This window comes from Mytilus trossulus, chromosome 2, assembly GCF_036588685.1.
Source record: "Mytilus trossulus isolate FHL-02 chromosome 2, PNRI_Mtr1.1.1.hap1, whole genome shotgun sequence".
In the NCBI taxonomy this organism is placed as follows: domain Eukaryota; kingdom Metazoa; phylum Mollusca; class Bivalvia; order Mytilida; family Mytilidae; genus Mytilus; species Mytilus trossulus.
The window spans coordinates 95,772,729-95,793,013 of record NC_086374.1 but is presented as its reverse complement, the minus strand read 5'-3'; the positions used below and the strand labels follow the sequence as shown (position 1 = coordinate 95,793,013).

General features: G+C 31.7%; 1 protein-coding gene across 1 annotated transcript in view; it reads right to left on the bottom strand.

The window, feature by feature from the left end:
• LOC134708433 (uncharacterized) overlaps nucleotides 1-17,956 on the bottom strand; it is a 29,713-nt gene extending 11,757 nt beyond the window's left edge. The window contains exons 1-5 of the mRNA XM_063568952.1: nucleotides 17,640-17,956; nucleotides 15,390-15,627; nucleotides 13,290-13,367; nucleotides 10,929-11,102; nucleotides 2,510-2,787 (exon numbers count right to left, since the gene is read on the bottom strand). Coding sequence (XP_063425022.1) covers nucleotides 2,510-2,787; nucleotides 10,929-11,102; nucleotides 13,290-13,367; nucleotides 15,390-15,627; nucleotides 17,640-17,762 — 891 coding nt within the window. The 5' untranslated portion in view covers nucleotides 17,763-17,956. The remainder of the gene's footprint in view (nucleotides 1-2,509; nucleotides 2,788-10,928; nucleotides 11,103-13,289; nucleotides 13,368-15,389; nucleotides 15,628-17,639) is intronic.
• Between the last annotated feature and the right edge of the window lie 2,329 nt (nucleotides 17,957-20,285).

The following is a 20,285-nucleotide window of genomic DNA, read 5'->3' as shown; positions in this document are numbered from 1 at the left end:
ATTATCGATAGCAAGTCAACACTGATAATATGAGTTCGAACCATGCTTGTGCAGGCGTACTCGATTTCAATCTTAATTGACTGAGATTGTCAATTTTTCCTACCGAATGTCTGTCGTTTTCTCCTGCCAATCCGGTTTAAACACCCATAAAAACTGACCGTCACGAAATAGCACAACAGTGGCGCTTAAAAGTGGTGTTAAACATCAACAATCAATCCCTATTCAAAATTAAGAATCAAATTGATTTTGCCGAAGGTAGCTTCGTAGAATGCTAACAGTTAAAAGTTTGGGAATAGGGGCATTCAGTGGTTAAAAATCATTTGCAGTGATATCAAACTTTTGTGGAAACGTCTGTCATATCTATTAAAGTCGGGCATAAAGCTATAGAATGTAGAGTAAGAACAAGACATGTTGGAATAATATATGGTAAGTTATACATCGGAAAGGGCAGACCTTGTCCTTGTGTGTGTTTTACAATATTTTCTATTTTAATGTATATGAGTAGGTAAATGATTATGAATTTGTCCCATTTGAATATAATTAGAACCTATTTAGATAAGACAATATGTGTTCCCCCCTGTGCGAATTTGGCAAGCCATAAAACCGGATTTAACCGACCACATGTTCTTAAAATGACCTGTTCCTAGTCAGGGATATGGCATTTGTTATCAAACACTAAAGTAGTACGTTTATATTTATGTTTGTGTTTGTTTTTGCAGCAGTTTAGTGTTTCTATTCTACCAAAGTTTTTCTCTTAAATATGATGTGTTTCTTTCGGATTTAGTTAATGATCTGGATTTGTAGCAGTTTAATCAATTTAAGACTCTTAAACCGCGGTATACTACTGTTGCATTTATTTGCTACATAAAGCAGCTTTATATCACATCTAAGACATTTACATTTATTTTGCGTACACAATTTTATTTATCATGTTTTGTATTCTGTTTTTTTTCCCAAATGACATTTTATATTGGTCATATTAAGCATGATATATAGTGAGTATGATTTTTTAAGAAATCTATTGTCCGTAGACATTATAAATTTATTGCACACTTAATAACTAACACAGTGAATGTTTCGCATTATCTCATCCAGTAACACACAGGTTTATTCATATATACATGTACTTATATTTACAAATAATACATAAGTATCATCTTTATATCACTTAGGGCGTAGACTTTCCGAAAAAAAAATACATCAAAGAAGGCTACTTAACTTAATTTTAACTCAATGCACTTCAACTTTGACTTTATGTGTCCTTTTTTAGCTATGTGATTCGAGTGTCACTGATAACTCTTTTGATGACGAAACGCGCGTCTAACTCACACAATTATAATCCTTGTATCATTTGATGAGATTTTTTAATACAAGTATAAATGTAATGCTCATGAGACTAATTGGACTCGTGACTATGATGTAACTTGTTTGTATGTGACAAATCATAAAATGTGACAAGATTTCTATGTATTTCCAAAATTATAATTTATTCATTTTCCAGAAGGAAAAAGTTCAATCAACGAATATGACATAATGCTAATAATTTCTTAGACAACATATAATAAAAGATCACATTGTTGCATGTAACGACGGAACACGCGGAATGGATCGATGAACTGGGATATTTGTTGACAAACAGCATAAAAAAGGAGAGGCGTCATTAAGTGTGCATATGCATATTATTTGCGAAAGAGAGAGGACAATGTGGACATGCTGGTGAAATGAAATAGAGACTTACAAGAGTGAGGTAATTCAACTTTAGCAAAGACGAGTAAATAAAAGTTACAATGATTACAAAGAAGAAGCAGTCATGACATATATTTTTGTTTTAAAAAAATGAGGACTTATAGATGACACGATTGGCTATATCGAATGGACTGACTTGGAAAATTGGAGAAAGCATAAATAAAGACAACAGAAGAAAGACACTGGCGAAAAGGAATAAAACTGACGGAGGTGAAACCCACCATAATTTTTCCTTCCATAACATACATCCAATGTTTAAGACAGAAAAAGTTAAATAAAATCAAATGAATAAGAGCCTATTTTCTATCTTTTGATTGGACGTACAAGTAAAATATGGTTAGATTGTTTTTTTATACTGCATACCTTAGTGGCAAAATCACTACCCTTTGACCTTTAACGACATATCTGGACAGCGTGTATACTATCTTATTCAGTAACATTAATCTACTGATCCTCTTTTTTTCCCTGTTTTCTTTTAGTTCTTCTATGAGTTTTGAATGAATTCGTTAGTGTCTTGCGCCCTTTTTATTTCATATCATTAATAGAAGGCACAAAAAGAGCTGAATGTTTTCTTTGTTGTAAAATCATTCACTGTTATGGTTTGTGGTATATTTCTCTTTTTGGCAATTTATATTGTCATAAAAATTTCTTCGCCGATTTAAAACTTCTTAAATTTTACCTGTTCTTTTGATTTTTATTTGTGTTGTTTCCATGACTATGACTAATGTTTTTTTTTTTATTATTATCCCTAAAATTTACCTACCCCCAATACGCCTCCTTTGTCCTTTTCCTTCTTTTTGGAGTCATCATGAGATGGAAAACTTGAACTTTGCAATGCTGGAGCAGAAGAGTTTGATGAACCGCCATGTGTTATGGTTTCTTTCCGGTTTGTTGTTTTACTGCCATCGGCTTTTATGATTGTTTCTTCGACCACTGTTTTTGTTACTTTGTTTGCACCTGAGCCTGTTGTTTCTGTGAATGTTTTAGTAGACCTAGATTCACCTCCGCCTCCGCTTCTTCCAAACATATTTAATCGTTTGCCTTAATAAAGAAACATTGAGCACTTAAAGAATATAAATTTAGTTTATTTTTACATTTAATAAATACAGTACCAATACTTAAGTACAAGGAAAACAGTTTTTCCTGTTCAAAAATCACCTACTTTTATTAAGTCACGGAAATTAACTATAACTTTATGTTTTTATATTACAGATCCACAAAGATGGTTAAATTTGATATACCATATTTTATCATCTAAATGGATCAGATTTCATTTGGAAAAAAATGTTCATGTACATACCTGCAAATGATATCAGTGAATATCTTTATGAGGAAATATATGACTTTAGGTGGATATATGAAATACTTCTGCATTGCATAAAAATGTCATGTGGTACAGAAGATGACACTTAAATTCGTCCTTGTTTTACAGTACCACTAAATGTAATACTTATAAATCCTTTTACAATTGTGTTTGAGCGTGTGTTACTAACATCAATCACCACCGGATGTTAGTAAAACTTCAATATTGTTTTTATGAAATTAAACGAAAATTGTATCGTAATTGCTGCTAAATTCTAAAAGTCTGGGAAAAAGACCAAATACGCGAAAAAGTGTGCCTTTTTGGTAATGACGAATGTAACTAAATAAAGGCAACAGTAGTATACTGCTGTTCGAAATTCATATATCAATTGAGAAGAAAACAAATCCGGGTTACCTATCAAAACCGAGGAAACACATCAAATACAAGAGGAGAACAATGAAACAACAGAAACACAACTTTGCTTTCTTATGTAAAAGAGAAGACAACAAGCCTCATGAAGTCTGTACGTACATGAATTATCGAGGTCAATTAAAACGAATTGAAAAAAATTAGAGACAGAACACAGAGAAAAATAAAAAGATAAAAACACAAACTGAATTGAAAACTCTTGGATGTGACCAGCATGTTCTTTGAGTGCCACCTAAATTATCATACTAGTATATGACCATAAAGTTGTTATAATATATGACATCCAACAAAGTATGCTTTTTAACGTTTGTTTCAACAAATTTATTGTTAGGATATTTCTTATAATGCTTAAAAGTTTAACATTTTTTAAAATTATTTTGTTCTCCGAAAGGTTTCATAATATATTTCTTCTATTTTAACTCACCTGACCAATGTTGAATAGGATATATGAAAAATATATTTCTGAGGTCATAAAATCCGATTCTAAAGTGATCAAAATTTTCAATAGCTAATAAAATGGTTGCGGGTACACCATGAAGAAGACAATATTTACGACAATATCACGTATGGTCAGGTTTATATGTATATTACAGGTAATAATTATTATCTATTGATCTTTGGAGAAATATAACGTGGTCAATACACTACATACCATTAACTCCTATTAACAATGGAATATTGACTTCATTGAATATAGCAGCTTTTGTTTGATTAATTTCATATTTTTATGATGTTCAGGTAAAACGTTATCTATGATTACAATGAAAAATGACTTCAATGAAATTTTCAGAATGTATTCAAAGTTTAATTTCTTTGGACTAAAATGATTTAAGAAGATTCTGGAAACAGCGCACTGGATTAATGTATCCATATACGTCCTAATGCAACTACAATGTTTGCTTTGCAGTCAGTATATGTTCATGATAATGATACAAAGCATTGCGAAATAAACCATTTTGATCATTTTGACAATTCACTTATTGATATATAAATGCAAAATATTTTTTTATACATTTTCCATTTACATTGTAAAATAGCTCAACGTTAAAATAAAAATTCTAAATTTGGTCAGTTTGTTGTGTCTTTGACACTTTCCCTATTTCAATTTTTCAATTTTAATAAAAGTGTTTGTATCGGAAGTATACAATTCCTTGTAATGAGTTCTATTGTTCACATAAACTGATGAGCAAAATATTCATATTATCTTAGACATTTGCAGTTTGTTAAAAAAAACAATACGCCGATGAAGTCCGGCGATAAAAGACACAAAATACATTACACGAACTTACCAATTTACGTATAGTGACCAAATGTAATACTAAAGGCCAATAAAGTATGATCACTGGGGATTTAAATACAAACAGTTGAATTCCGGGTAACATCTAACAACACCAACGCATTTCTATGTAGATTTATATCTCATAGAATGGATAGGTAATTCGTTTTATCAATTATCTAAAATAGTACAACACAAGGTAAATACAAACAACGAAAACGTCACCAAACCACAACTTATTGGTAATCGAAAATTAACTTCATTGTATATTTTAATTACATTTCATTTTATATTAAATTTCGAGAAAATCAATTTCGAAGTATCATTATTCAATTGAAAAACTTCTAGTTTTCCAGTAAAAAGATTACCAAAAATGATTTTAAAATTCACAATTTGTATTTTTTTTTAAATTGTGCTAACAGATGGCTCGCGACAAATCCAATGAAATATGTGGATGTCTCAGTCACGTTGAATGATTGATTGTTACTTGCTCAAACAGCGATATAAACTTTCTGAGAATTACACCACTGTGTTTTACAAAAGAATTACACAACACAATACTATTAAAACAGCAAAACGCTAGTGATGTCTATCTACAGCTTATGCAATACAGTCACACAATTTTAAATACTTTTTTTTAAAGAAGAGGCGAAAGATGCCTCAGGGACCTCCAAACTCATCAATTGTCCGTACATAAAACACAATACATAGTAAGTCCTTATTATCTACAAAGTTTCATAAAATTCTGTTTAGGGGATTCAACATGTTGACTGCTGTTCCCCTATTTTTGACCTTTTTACCTATAATGTCTGTTTGTTTTGTTAACATAGTCACATTGTTGTCAAAAAAGTTCAAATGTAATGCAACTGTCATACAAGTGAGATGTTTAGAAAGGTTTAAAACTAGATTAAATCCACCATTTTCTACATAAGAAAATGCCCGTTAAAAGTCAGGAGTAAAACTGTTGTTATCAATTCGTTTGATGTGTTGAGCTTTTTTTTCTGCCATTTAATTAGGCACTTTTCTATTTGAATTTTCCTTGGAATTCGGTATTTTTGTTATTTAACTTTTTGAAAGGAGTTGCGATAATAAACTGTAATTGTAGTATATCTAGGCATGAATTCTAAGTTCAAATGAAAAAAACTCATAATAAAAAAAGTTGAATCATGATTATTTCCTGTCGATATGCAAATTTACATTTTATGTCTTTATCATCTACAAAGATTTATGAAATTCTGTTGTGCGGTTTCAGAGAATTTGTGATGACAAGAATAACGGATCGGTTGACGGACGGACAAACAGACGGATTGACGGACAGATGGGTCAAAACATTATTCACTACGCAACTTTTCCGCGGGGGTATTCTTATTTTGTGTCAAATCCAACTGAGCAAAGAGAATCATATACAGTAAATAAACTCATCATAGAAACCAGGACTAACTTTTGTATATACGCCAGACGCGTATTTCGTCTACAAAAGACTCATCAGTGACGCTCGAATCCAAAAAAGTTTAAAAGGTCCAATAAAGAACGAAGTTGAAGAGCATTGAGGACCACAATTCCTAGTCATTCTTTTCCTAGATTCACTACGTCACATTTAGATCCTTTAATTCAATTCTTACGTCTTATGAAAAGCAAATGCCTTAATGGTATAAAAGAATTATTCCAATGTCTTTCACGTTTAGTTTCCTCCAATAACTTGTTATGTGATCTGCTTTATGTTTTTTAATATTGAAATGAAATATACATTATTTTAATAGAATTTTATTTTAGTTTATGGCTAATTAGTTAAATATACCGCAAAATGTCGATATTATAATGTGGAAAAAAGTGTCATTTATCCTCATCTGCTTTGCAATTTGCAACAGAAGTTTTTCTTTAATTCCTATAAAATTAAACCTCTAAAGGCCAAAATACTTCTTAATAATATATAAAAATCGACAACAGAAGTATTCTTTTATTTCTTATAAAAAAGATATTTAAAGAGAAAAGTTATGATATCGATAGAATACGGAAAACGAAAAAATATAACGGAAATCAATATTTAAAAAGATAAAAATCCATCAAACATGACAAATTCAAACGTTAGACTATGTCAATGAACGGAACGAATGGAAATATATTCCTGACTTAACTTAAGCATTTTACGAAGACAGTTTTGTGTTTAATCTGGGTTTTTATCGAACAATAACCTTTTTTGTACGCACAACCCGTGGATGTTTCTTAAAGAAAGTTTGTAAAATATAAATTTATTGAATTGGTTTTAAATAAAGAGCGTAAAGCGTAATCATGTAGAATATTGTCTTTCTTAGTGATAAGTTTTTTTTTTGTAAGGCATTGTTGAGAGCTGTTTATCCTGGCGTCGTTTGGTTAATTTTTATTTGGGAGGGAGGAGTTCCAAGTTGTTGTCTGTCCTTCCTTTGGTATCTTCTGCTTCCCTTTTAACTTTTAGACTTTTTTAAGAAAATGGCCAAAACCGAATAATGGTTGAAATTGTCATTGCATGACAATAGACTCAAATTGTTGATTTCCGTCATCTTCATCTAGCTGTAGATAGTGCTGATCATTCTGGTTTGTATCAATCAATTCGTCTATAAACTATAGTTTTAGTCAAAAACTCAAAAAGATCAAAGAAGATCATCGTTGCAATTCAATAACTCTATAAGTTTACAACCGATTTCATCTTTTTAAGTTGTATTTGTAGAATTTGACTACTAGTATATGGTAATTGTTGCTGTCAAAGTGTATTTCTAATTTTAAAATATACTGCTGTCTATTAAGTTCTGTTCAGATAAATCGCTTACACTCAATAAAGACATGTGTGTGTTACATTTTTTAAATGTTGTGTCGTTGTTTTCCTCTTATATTTAATGCGTTTCCCTCAGGTTTAGTTTGTTATCCCAATTTTTTTTTTGTCCATAGATTTACGAGTTTTGAACAGCGGTATACTACTGTTGCCTTTATTTAACGTATTTATGTTAAGACTATTAAGATGATGTTAAAAACAAAACTGCCGTTTAAGACCAAGTTTCATTAACGATTCAATGGAGAACATGCTTTATGACAGAATGTGTATTCGTTGGTGTTGTTTTTTTTTTAACAAATTTACAAAATAAAATCGGTACAATTTGCAGTGAACTGAGAATTTACCCAGTCATATGAATAGTAGACGCATACTTCCAGTCAGTCTAAGCAAATGTGTGTTCAGGATAGCATCCGACTGTTCTTTTCCTTTCTTCCGCCTAATACCTAACCTTTTTTAAAGCGGCAATTAAGCACGCTATTCTGTTGCTAAGACATAAGACGACCAAAATATCTTCAAGTGCACGAAGTTAATTAATTTCAACTTTATAGTTGTATTAACAGACGAAACTCACCAATGGATGCCATGATTGAACTTATACCACCTATGATCGATGTATCTTCCTCAATTTTCTGTTTCTTAGCCCCTGTTATCTGCTCACTATCATCATCGGAGTGACGTCTTTTGGACCTTGATTTCTTAGGTTTGGATGCCATGTCGAATAATTTACACACAAAAGTTTATACTATGCAGCAAATTAACCTTAGTTTCCTTTAAGATTGTCTTCTAGTATTTGGACGGATTACTTTTCATTTGTTTGACACATTATAAAACAGGGTATAATCCTCATTAACCATTTACTCCGATTACGTTACAGTGATACTGTAAATGTGACACAATGAATTTTACCATTTATAAAGATTTTTCTTTTATGGCACATACATCAAATACGTAAATATTTATACACCTAATATGTGTGTCGGGTTAAATATAGTTACATTATTTAAATTATTTAAATATGGTGAAATAATAAAAGTTCATCTAATAATATACACACTTAACCATGCTAAATAGGAAACAGGAAATCTTACTTAAGTAAGCCCTTGAACACACGAAGATGTACTTAATATTATTTTTTGTAAACTAGTATGTGTAGACGGTTGAATTTTATTTTATTTCGCTTCAAAAACAATAGTTTGTTTTTCATATTTGAGCATAAAGCTGAAAACAGAACATAACTTTCAGCGTTCCTGTATCATTAATGTTAATCCAGAAATACATACATGATGCATAAAAATAGCGTTTTACTTCGATTAACATGAATTTCAAGAAACAATCGAGTTTATCTCTAAAAGGAATAGTTTTTAATTATGTTTAGGTGATATTAAGCTCATATTTGCTCAGTTTTGAACTTAATAGAAAAAAAAGCAATAATGAAAAATCTGTTTTGCAACTTTTAATTTTCAATCCAAAAAAAATTAAAAAGTTTCTAGTGATGCTTAGAAAAGATAAAGAGATTTTAAAAGCATGGACATGAAATTAAATCAAACATAATTGATGAAAGGTTTCAAGTGGCAACCAGAGACCATCAGCCGACGAAAAACGGCGAAAAGACATATATCAAAAGAAAATTACATCTTTGAAAACACGAAAGCCATCAGAAACCTGTGGGCGTCTAAAAAAGAACAGTTTCATGAAGAAATTTCACATCGTTGAGTCAACTGTGCCAGGATAGAAACCTTGAACGATATCATCACTTTCGTTCGAAAATGACTCCTTAAAATAAACAAATAAGTTACAGAGTATGCATTTAAATGATGAAAACTGCGATAACTACAAAAATTTAATATATCTATTGTTTATATAATATACTAGCGCTGCAAGATTCACAAGTAAGGTCAAAGTGGGCGACTGTATACTAAAAAAAGATGTTCCTTTAGGTAGCATTAGGAGACATATCATTTCTTTGTTATCCTTTTTGTATTCTGTAATATTGGTAATGACTTTTAGAAGAAGGAAATCAAATGACAATATAAAAAGTAAAATCACAAAAATACTGAACTCAGAGGAAATCAATTTGGAAAGTCCATAATCACATGGCAAAATCAAATAACAAAACGCATCAAAAACGAATGGACAAGAACTGTCATATTCCTGACTTGGTACAGGCATTTTCAAATGTAGAAAATGGTGGATTAAACCTGGTTCTATAGCGCTTACCCTCTCACTTTAAGACAGGAATTACTAGTACCTTTCTAATATCAATATAATTTATTTCCAGTTTTATCATCATTATCATGATCAAGATTTCTTAACCTACAAATAATTTGACAGGGATAAAATATACGAGGGCGATTAATTAGCCAGTTAAATGAGGTTTGTCTTCTCAGTCTATATATTACTTATAAAAAACTAAAATTTATATGTATGCGAGTGTTTATGCAATACAGTTAAACAAATTATTTAACAATTTGACTTATGCGTATTGTTTGACCGATACAATGGGTTTAGGTCATTGTCCACATACGAGAGACATGCTGTCTTGTTCATAGATTTTAGGATACAAGAACAATCATCGGATCTGTAGATTCACCACCTATCTTAATATTTCAACAACCTTTGGAATGGGCATCGCGGATGTGCATCCTATCAAGAACTATATACCATGTCAACACATCGGTTTTGCTCTGTTGGGAGGTCTTGCAATTTTCTCGGTTATCTATCTTGATTTGTATATTTACATGGATTAACGAGATATGAACATCGGTAAGCTACTATTAACTCTTTCATACAATCAAAATGCCATTTAGCAATGTTAAAAGACACATTTTTTTCAAATTTTACATGTTTCCGTGATATTGTGCTTTAAACGACAACTTTCAAAATTTTGAACAAACTGAACTAAACTTTGATGTAAAATATGCGACTGTCATACAAGTGAGAGGTTTAACTAGCTTAAACATCTGGTTGAATCCACCATTTACTACACACACAAAGAAATATGCCTGTACCAAGTCAGGAATATGACAGTTGTTATCCATTCGTTTGATGTGTTTGAGCGTTTGATTTTGCCAATTGATTGGGGACTTTTCTTTTTGGATTTTCCTGGGAGTTCAGATTTTTTTGTATATATTGTTATCACCAGTTCTTAAATACCGGGTAATGATAAAACAATAAATTGTTCGATTAACACTCAGAAAATGCTAATATTCATTCACATTTTGAGAAATAATTCCTTTAATAGAAGCCAATACATCTTTGAGATGTTTCTTTCGAACGGACTGATGGACAGACGGACTAACGAAGTCGATCGCTTACTAAAACTGCTCTACCTTTGACAATGCAGGAAAAACTTATATATCTTTATGTACCTGTTTGTTCATATTTTGATGTGTCCGAGGGTGGGAGAACATTAGTGGAGTAAGCACCAGGTTTGTTTCCAGCAGGTCTGTAGTTTGTGACAACCACCACCTTTCCATCGTTCGTCCTTGCTCTCCCTACTCCAACTTCTCTGGTCTCCTTCCATACAACCTGACTGAAATGTCCTAGCAATATACAGATAAAATCTTAAACTGGCTTAGCAATAAAACTTAATTCGATTTGCATTTGGATTAGCAAAATACATCGGGACTTAACCCTTTATAGAATTGACAACGGTATATCTAACAAAAAAATACAACCCATGTACTAATATATAATTGGGTGTAATAGGTTTTTACAAATTTTTTTCGTACCCAATGGCATGTAAACCCGAAATAAGAACTGCATTATTGAAGAATCAATATTATGCAGTATTTTTTCAAAACGTTAATAATGCATGTATATGTTTTGCAAGTGATATTTCTTCATTCATGTATTCAATGCTTATCAAATTGTTTTGTTGTGTTTCAATTAAATTAACGGTACCAATTTTCTTGCACCAGATGCGCATTTCGACAATACATGTCTCTTCAGTGATGCTCGGGGCCAAAATATTTGAAATCCAAAGCTTATATAAAAGATGAAGAGCTATAATCCAAAAGGTCCAAAAAGTATAGCCAAATCCGTGAAAGGAATCAGAGCTTTGGAAATTTCTAAATAGATCTAGTTCGTTTAACATCTGTACAAAGGGAAATAACCCATGTATTTAAAAAGAAAAACATTGCAATGTATAAATATAAAGTAAAAACACATCGTATACAAAGACAAATGCATCAAATTATGAAATGCATTAACAAACACAAATAAAAAAATAATTATTTTTTATAAATAACTTTGTAATTTCTGCTTTTCACATGATTTATTTTTTTCAATTTTATGTTGACTTTTCTTTGACTAAATACTAGTACCATACACACAAGTCATATGGTATGATATAAATAGTAATACATTTGAAGCGATATAAAATATTTAGTTTGTTATAAATACAAAACAGTTGTTTGACTATTAGATGCTAGTCACAACTGATAATGCAATGCATCAATTTAATTTAGAATGAAATTCAAAACAGTGTGGCTGTGGCCATTGATTGACACAAAGGTTCTCAACACCTAAATAAAGTAATTCGAAAATTAATCAGAAATAACACGATGTTTTGATTTATATCAATTATATAAATCAAAACATAAATATTATTCCTGATTAATTTTTCGAATTATTTTATAATTAAAGGCGTTTAGAAACCCTTGGTGACCCCTACAGTTTAAATGTCTATCGTAGGTACGTCGTGAACAGTGGTCGTTACAGACAAACGTTCACGTAAATTGTCCCAGTCAATGGATGAATTTAATCTGTCAATCAATAGCCACAGCTACACTGTTTTGAATTTCATTCTATAATATAATAATATTGCGTTTTCTGTGGTTAGACTTATATTTCCTCATAAAAAGACTTTCCTAATATTTCCTCCAAACAATACATTAAAATCTGAGATGTATTGTATGCTTGCACATGATTCTTTTTATATAAATCTTAGCATAAATAAAGGCAACAGTAGTATACTGCTGTTCGAAAGTTATAAATCGATTGAGTGAATGAGGTAAACACATCAACTATAAGAGGAAAACAAGGAAACAACAGAAACACTGAAGTGCAACTGAAATACAAAACGACAATGCAACGCACACGGATATTAAAGATAAGAACTGTCATTTTTCTGACTTGGTACAAGACATTTAAGAAATAAATGGTGGATTGCACCTGCTTTTGTGGCTAGCCAATCCTCGCGCTTTTATGCCAATGTTAAATATAAATACACATTACAATAGTACATTTCGACGTGCGTATTTTCTACCTACATAAGACTCGCCAGTGACGCCCAAATCAAAATAGTAAAGAAAGCAAAAAAAGTACAAAGTTGAAGATAAAATTGAGAATGGAAATGGGGAATGCGTCAAAGAGACAACAACCCGACGAGCATTAATGACCCGAACTTCTTATAAGTGATGCCAAATACGGCTAAGGTTATCTATGTCTGGGATAATAAAATCCTTATAGTATTTAGAACAATTCTTACATTTACAAACAGAAGAAATAAGAGTGGAGGGTAAAATACTTTTTTTCCATATTAGTCTTAAAAAAATAGTAAACAGAAAAGTAGAAATAGTTCTTTTTTCGTTTTACGGTCTTACAGATATTTGTTAAAATGTATCACTTGGAAGTTAGGGTCCGTAGGAAGATGCGACGGATTACTTACACGGGTTAAAGTTTAAATTTATAGTTGATACACCATATACTTTAAGGCAGTCACTTACCTGTCCTTGAATTGTCAGTTTCTCTTCCGTATCTATGCATGTTGATTTCACTATACCAATCATCAGTGACTTCTTTTCCTTAAACGGTAAATATTTAAGTGTGTGAACAACTAAAAAGTATTTATAAAGCCACACTAGTACAACTTTTGTCAAATTAGATTTCAACATTAAAACTAACAAGTCATAAGGTTATGTGTCATTTTCCGACTTATACGGAAGTCAAGTAGTGGTTTTCTGCTTCAATGGTGGCTTAAATACTCACATTATATATTTTAATAATTTACTGTTAACTATAATAGGTGTGTTTTGGTCCATGTAAGTAACGTCGATATATGTTTGTTGTGTAATATTTTGACATGTGCATTGTTCATCTTAAAACGTAAACAAAACAACAACAAAAAAGAGAAAAATTAATGTCTTAATTGTAAATGTCAAAATAGTCTATTCAAATTCAATCTAATTAAAATTAAATCTCCGAACTCGCTCGTTTTTTATGCTTGGTCGCTGAGTGGGAGCCACGCAGCGACCAAGCATGAAAAATGAGCGAGTGCACCACACAGTGATCAAGCATAAAAAATGAGCAAGTGCAAAGATTGAATTTTAATAAGATTGATAAAAATTTGAAGAATATGTAAGCTAGTCATTGATACTATATATCCAACAGAGACTAAATGACATGGATGTAAGAAACTACAGCCTTCAACAATTTAAAAAGTCCATACCGTTCATTATACTGGTCTTTCTATTTGTTGTTAGTACTATGCTAAAACTTAATAAAGAAAACCAAACAGTACAGGCAACAACCAACGACAACTATTGGATTACAGACAATGACTTAGGACAATCACATAAAGAATGTGTCAAGTTTAAACATGTGTGTAAGGAGTCAACATCCCCGAACCTGTAGCAACAACCGCAAGAAGAAGCTGGAAAAGCAGTTGGAAAGGGCTTCACAGAATTGTACATTTATATATTCAAACACTAGTGTTAAAGTCAACATTTTGCCGAGTTTTTATATATTTCCAATACAGATATTCAATTTTTGGAATTGCCGATTTTGATCAGTTGAATCGTTTGTTTGGACTAAAGTATGACAGGATCGCCAATTTATATTAAATTTGACAAATTGTTATCGAAGGTAAACATTGTTTTTCCGATGTAGGAGTAAAACCCATGTTATGTGTGTGGGATGTATTAATACTTATCCACGTTATGTCGGAAATCAAATTTAATAGCGCATGCTGTGAACGTACCATTCTCTCTTTACATCTAAAAAAAAAATTGCGGATCCGTAGGTCGCAAAGTTACATTTGTATTCCTATACATAATACCATTCGTTTCTACAGGCAGTCAAATGAATCGCATTTCAATCCCATCAACCCACTTCTGTGCACTCTGTGTCTATGTTTTTTTCTAAGTTTGATCGCACCATCGGTAGTCATTAAATTTTTACCAAAGGACAATAAGTGAAAAACAATCACCAAATCTTACTTACGAAATACTATTCAAAAAGTTACCTTAAGCGCATTTGGAAAATAAATTAACCCAGTTGTAAAGTGATCTGTGTATCGAGTTATAATATTTCTCTGTTGCCAAACGAAAAGAACATTTCAATTAAAATGTTTTAACACCATCAGCCTAAATAAACTTAAATATGGAAATGAAATCATAAAGCCTAAAGGGTACAGAAAGAAGCACAAAATCAGTATTTTTTTCGTTATGTCGAGATGGATAGTGTCGGAATGAGCCTTATCTTAACAGATGATGTTGGAGGGATATTTTTAAGTGCAAGAAGACCTGCTTTCACTGAATATTAGCCAAACAAATATATATCCATAATAGGGAAGAGTAATTTGTCTAAAACATAAATCATAAATATATTTCTTTATTTTTTCTTCTGCAAGAAACTGCAGACATTTCTCTAATTAGTTAACAAAATCTTCAATTTGAACAAGCAATAGCTCAATATGTTACAATTTTTATTAAAACGGTGTTTATATACTGATAACATAGTAATGGAATTTCCAAAAGATGAAACTCTTTTGACGCCCTAAAGGCTATGTAAGACTCTTTAAGTTTAATGATATAAATTTTATATACCAGAAAATGTATCTCCATTAGTAAACTTAACTGCCAAGTTTTCGCCAATTCTCTGGTTCTTAAGAATGCATTTACTGTGTAGGAATTCGTCATTTTCTGCTAAATGCACCGCCCACCATTGAGCGTGCGCAGTCAAATCTGCAGCATGTCGTAAAGGTGGCGATGAATGTTTCCTTCTGTAGACGTTGTGAGTTTTGATAATGTCGTTTATGAAGACATGATCCGAAAGCTTTAAATTCTGAAAACAAAATTTTTGCTTTAGTGTTTTTAGTCGCTCCTCTGTCAGTTGTTTGCATTTTCTTGTTATTCTCACATCGTAAAAGTCTTTTGAAATAAAATATTAAGAATACTGTTTTTAACTGAATGACAGGTTGGCGTTCTGCAAGTAAGTTTAGTTGTTACGTTTTAGACAGAGATAGTAATATCTTGCGTTGATGCGTATATATATGCACTATCGAAAAATGCAAAGAAAAAAATACTGTCAAGATTTTTTTTAGATATTTTAATTTGATTCTGGCATATTTTCAGGTGAAAACACGAAAGTTTATGCTTCAATACTTGAAATAAAAATAACACAAATGTTGAACTAAAATCTTCCATTGATTATGTTGAGATATTATTCTTGAAGCGTAACAAAACCGATAGAAAATTCAAGAGTGAGGCTCGGTATGTTCATTTGGAGGGGGGGACTAAAAACCTAGTTTAACGTAGGATATCATTTATCGCGCTAGACCACTCGACCACCTACTTTCGACAAAAATCAAGCTTTCGATAAAAAATTACGAGGAAAGGTAACACCAAAGCTTGATTTTTGTCCAGCCTAATTGGTCGAGTGGTCTAGACCGCTGAGCAAAACGTGCAAGGCGATTTGGTGCAACGTTATCTCAGTAGTATAAGTTCGAATCCTGACCCGGGGAAAACTAAAATTTGCGGCAACAGATCAACATTGTTGGGCTGTTATTTAGACGAATTATATCATAATATATGCAATAAAAATCCCGTCTTTAGAAAAATAATCTAAAGTAACAAAAAACTGACGCGACAGTATTTTATTAAATGAGTCATCATGAAGTTATAACTTGCTCGTAATATACAACCCTACTGAATGATAAAAGATGGATAAATATGAACGTCTGTTAATTTTACATCTTTAGGGAATGAACATTTTATTTTAAAATAAAATAAAATGTTCTAATACCCAATTTGATAAAAACAAAAAAAATGTATATTGTGTTTAATTTTTTGAAAAAATATATAATTTGATTGACAGAAAAACTCAAAAAACCCAATCCGACTCAGACAAAAAAACATACATCCCCTTCCCCTTTTTGAAGTTACATGGTTTCTCCTAAAATTACAATTGATTTTTTTATCTTTCATAAGACAAGAAAAGAAGTGAAAATCTCGCAATTCTTACTGGAGTTTAAAGAAATATATTTAGATTGAATATGTTGTCTTTTTGTTTTGTTTTAAATCACTCTTAAATTTATTAGTTCAATCATGAAATATGAATAAAAATAATGTTGAAAATAGGGAGGAAAGTTTCTTACAGTTATTTTGAAGGAAAAAAAATGCAATATCTTTGAAGATTAACAAAAAGAAATATTATTATTAAATATTTGATACAGGGCCAAATATGTACGTACGATGCAGATCAAAGGTCCAACCTGTCATTGTGAAATGTATAATCACCTCAAGATAAAATATGTATGTTTGGTATATTGTGGTCAAAATGTTTATATTTCTCAATATAAACTCATTCGTTTTACAAATTGGCGAGGAAAATAACTGATATTAGTTAAATAACTCAATATATTCTGTAGACGTTTGTAAAAATCGCAGAATATTGTTTTTAACCTTCAATCAGATAATCTTTTAAAATTAAGATGCAAAATGTTAGGTGTCATGGAAATTTAAAAAGTCTTCGATTAAATATAAAATCAGACAACATAGACTGATAAGGTGATTGCTGATTTTTCGAGTTGCGACACGACGGGTGCCATGTATGGAGCAGGATTTTCTAACCCTTTTAAAGAACATGAGATCACTTGCAATCTTTTGGTGAGGTGTGACGGTTGGTAATTATTCAATTTTCTATATTATGTTTTGTTTACCGCTGTTTGTCTTTTTCTTCGCTCCATTGTTTCCACGGCATAGTCAGTTTGACATTGAGAGTAAAAGCAGCAATAAATCTGATAGAAAGTTTTCTGTGTAAATTATACATAATATTCTACAGAATAAACTACTTACAGCCAGAACACATGTTTGACAGTTCACTTCATCACCCGATTCCTTCTTTATTCTTTTCATCCCTGGCTCACACATCCATGGAGGAGCATCTAAGTCAGCAAGATTGGCACAGTTTTGGCACATTTTGACAGAAATATGAATATGTTCAAAACCCCGGAAGCGGCATCTCCTTCACGTGCTAAGCAACTCTATATCTAACCGTTTATTAGATTCAGCAGTTCATTGTGAATTCAATAAAGTCCTTATAGCTTCAGACGTATTCTCTATCGGCTGCATTTCCATATGCAGTTTTCCTCCTCTACCCTAAATTTAGGTACGATTTATAGTATTTCATACACGTAGTCACTCGAGCATTACATTACGGATATACATAGTATTAGTATTAAATAGTATAGCAAGTCAGCTGATTCATGTCAATATAGTTAAACGGTAGAGATGTTTGTTGTTCAGCCAACCGTAAAACATTAATTATATCAGATGAAAAGGTAAAATCTTTTGTATATTACATTTAAAATAAAAGATCATAAAAATTAGGGTGTAAATATAATTTTATAACATTACAAATTCTAAAGAAAAAATTAAAAGTAAATAACTATTTTAGGCGTTCCCTTTTAATTTGTGGTTTCATTTACGTCACATCGTCTACATACAAAATGTACTTAGCTGAAAAATTGAAAATTTCTTGAAAAAAAATTTATTGTATTTCCTGTGTCATAGGCTATAGAACATAAGAATATTTTTTCAAATTTCAGCAATGAAAATTGGCTTGAGCGCATTTTGATATAGGGATGGTCTTGGCACTACGTATTAAAGAGACCGTGCTCGGACATCTAAAATAAAACTCTGTCATTATATGTTTGCCCCAGTGTACTCTAAATGTATACGAGAGAGCTTACCAGTGCATGCAATTGCAAACTAAATTGGATTACAGCCATGTGTAGTTAGAACTGAGAATGGAACAGGGGTACGTGTCATAGGTACTTGAGGACAGGACTTTTTGTATGGCCCAACCCTTTTTTTCCAGAATCTATTTTTGGGGTGTTTTCTATTAATTTCAATTATTTTTGCGTTTTTCTGTATTATCAGAACAAAAGTATACTACAAATAAATGCAACAGTAGTATACCGGTGTTCGAAATTCATAAATCGATAGAGAAAAAAAATTCCTGGATACAAACTAAAACTGAGGGAAACGTATCAAATATAAGAGAACCACGACACAAAAGAAACACAACATTAAAATGTCACACACACAGAAACGAACTATAGTATAACAATGGCCATTTTTGACTTGGTACAGGACATTTAAAAAAAAAAATGGTGGGTTGAACCTAGTTTTGTGACATGCCGAACCCCCCGCTTTAATGGCAATGTTAACTTATTATAACATTAAAATGACAACATTACATGACAGGACTACAATACAAATAAATGGGAGAAAATAAAGGACAGAGAAACAAACAAATAATAGCCAACAAAAGGTACCAGGTTAAAAAAATTAAAAACGTCAGACGCGCGCCACGTCCACACAAGACTTACCAGCGACGCTCAGATGAAAAAGGTTGAAAGCCAAAACAAGTACAAAGATGAAGACAACCGAGGATTAAAAGTTTCAAAATTTTGTCACCAATAAGGCCAAGGTTATCCGTCAGAGAAGAACATCCTTATTATTTAGAATAATAAAATTGAGAATGGAAATGGGGAATATGTCAAAGAGACAACAACCCGACCAAATAAAAAACAACAGCAGAAGCTCACCAACAGGTCTTCAATGTAGCGAGGCGTCCTTCAGCTGGCCCCTAAACAAATATATACTAGTCCAGTGATAATGAACGCCATACTAATTTCCAAATTGTACACAAGAAACTAAAATGAAAATAATACAAGACTAACAAAGTTACCAAAATACCTATTCATAGATCAAATGACAAGATATCTTTAATCATGTAGATCGATATCAATCAATTTCAAAGTTTTCAATCAATTATATAATGTTCAAATTATTAAGATGCTGCAGGTAACACATCGAATAATTTCTAGACTATCTTTTTTACACAGAACATTGATCTAGAGCTTAATTTACACACATCTAAAGTCCCTTAAAAGAGAAAAGAAATAGTTAACTATTATAATAGCTGAAAGTGAAGCTTTGACGATTTGAAATCCCACTTTTTAAAAGCCAGGAGCATTGTTAGTGATTGTCCATTTTTAACCGGATTTTTGTGACAAAAATGTCGGTTATTGATTTGGGGATGTACAACGGGCTGTCGGGTGGTCGGTCGGGCGGGCGGCAACCAAATGTTGTCCGTGCATTAACTCATGCTTTTAAAATTTTAATATGTTGTTACTGACAACAAAATGAAGGTCAAGTTCAATAATGACGATTTTGACTTTTACCGTTAAGGAGTTATGTTTCTTGGAAGATTGAATAATGGCATTTCCAGTCGTGTCCGTGCATTTACGCATGCACTGTTCAACCAAAGCTTCCCAAATTTTAATATGTTGTTACTGATGACAAAATGGAGGTCAAGTTCAATAATGTCTATGTTGTCTTTAACCGTTCAGGAGTTATGGTTCTTGAAAGATCGAAAAATGGCGTTTCCATTCATTTTGATGCATTTAATCATGAACCATTCAACCTAAGCAT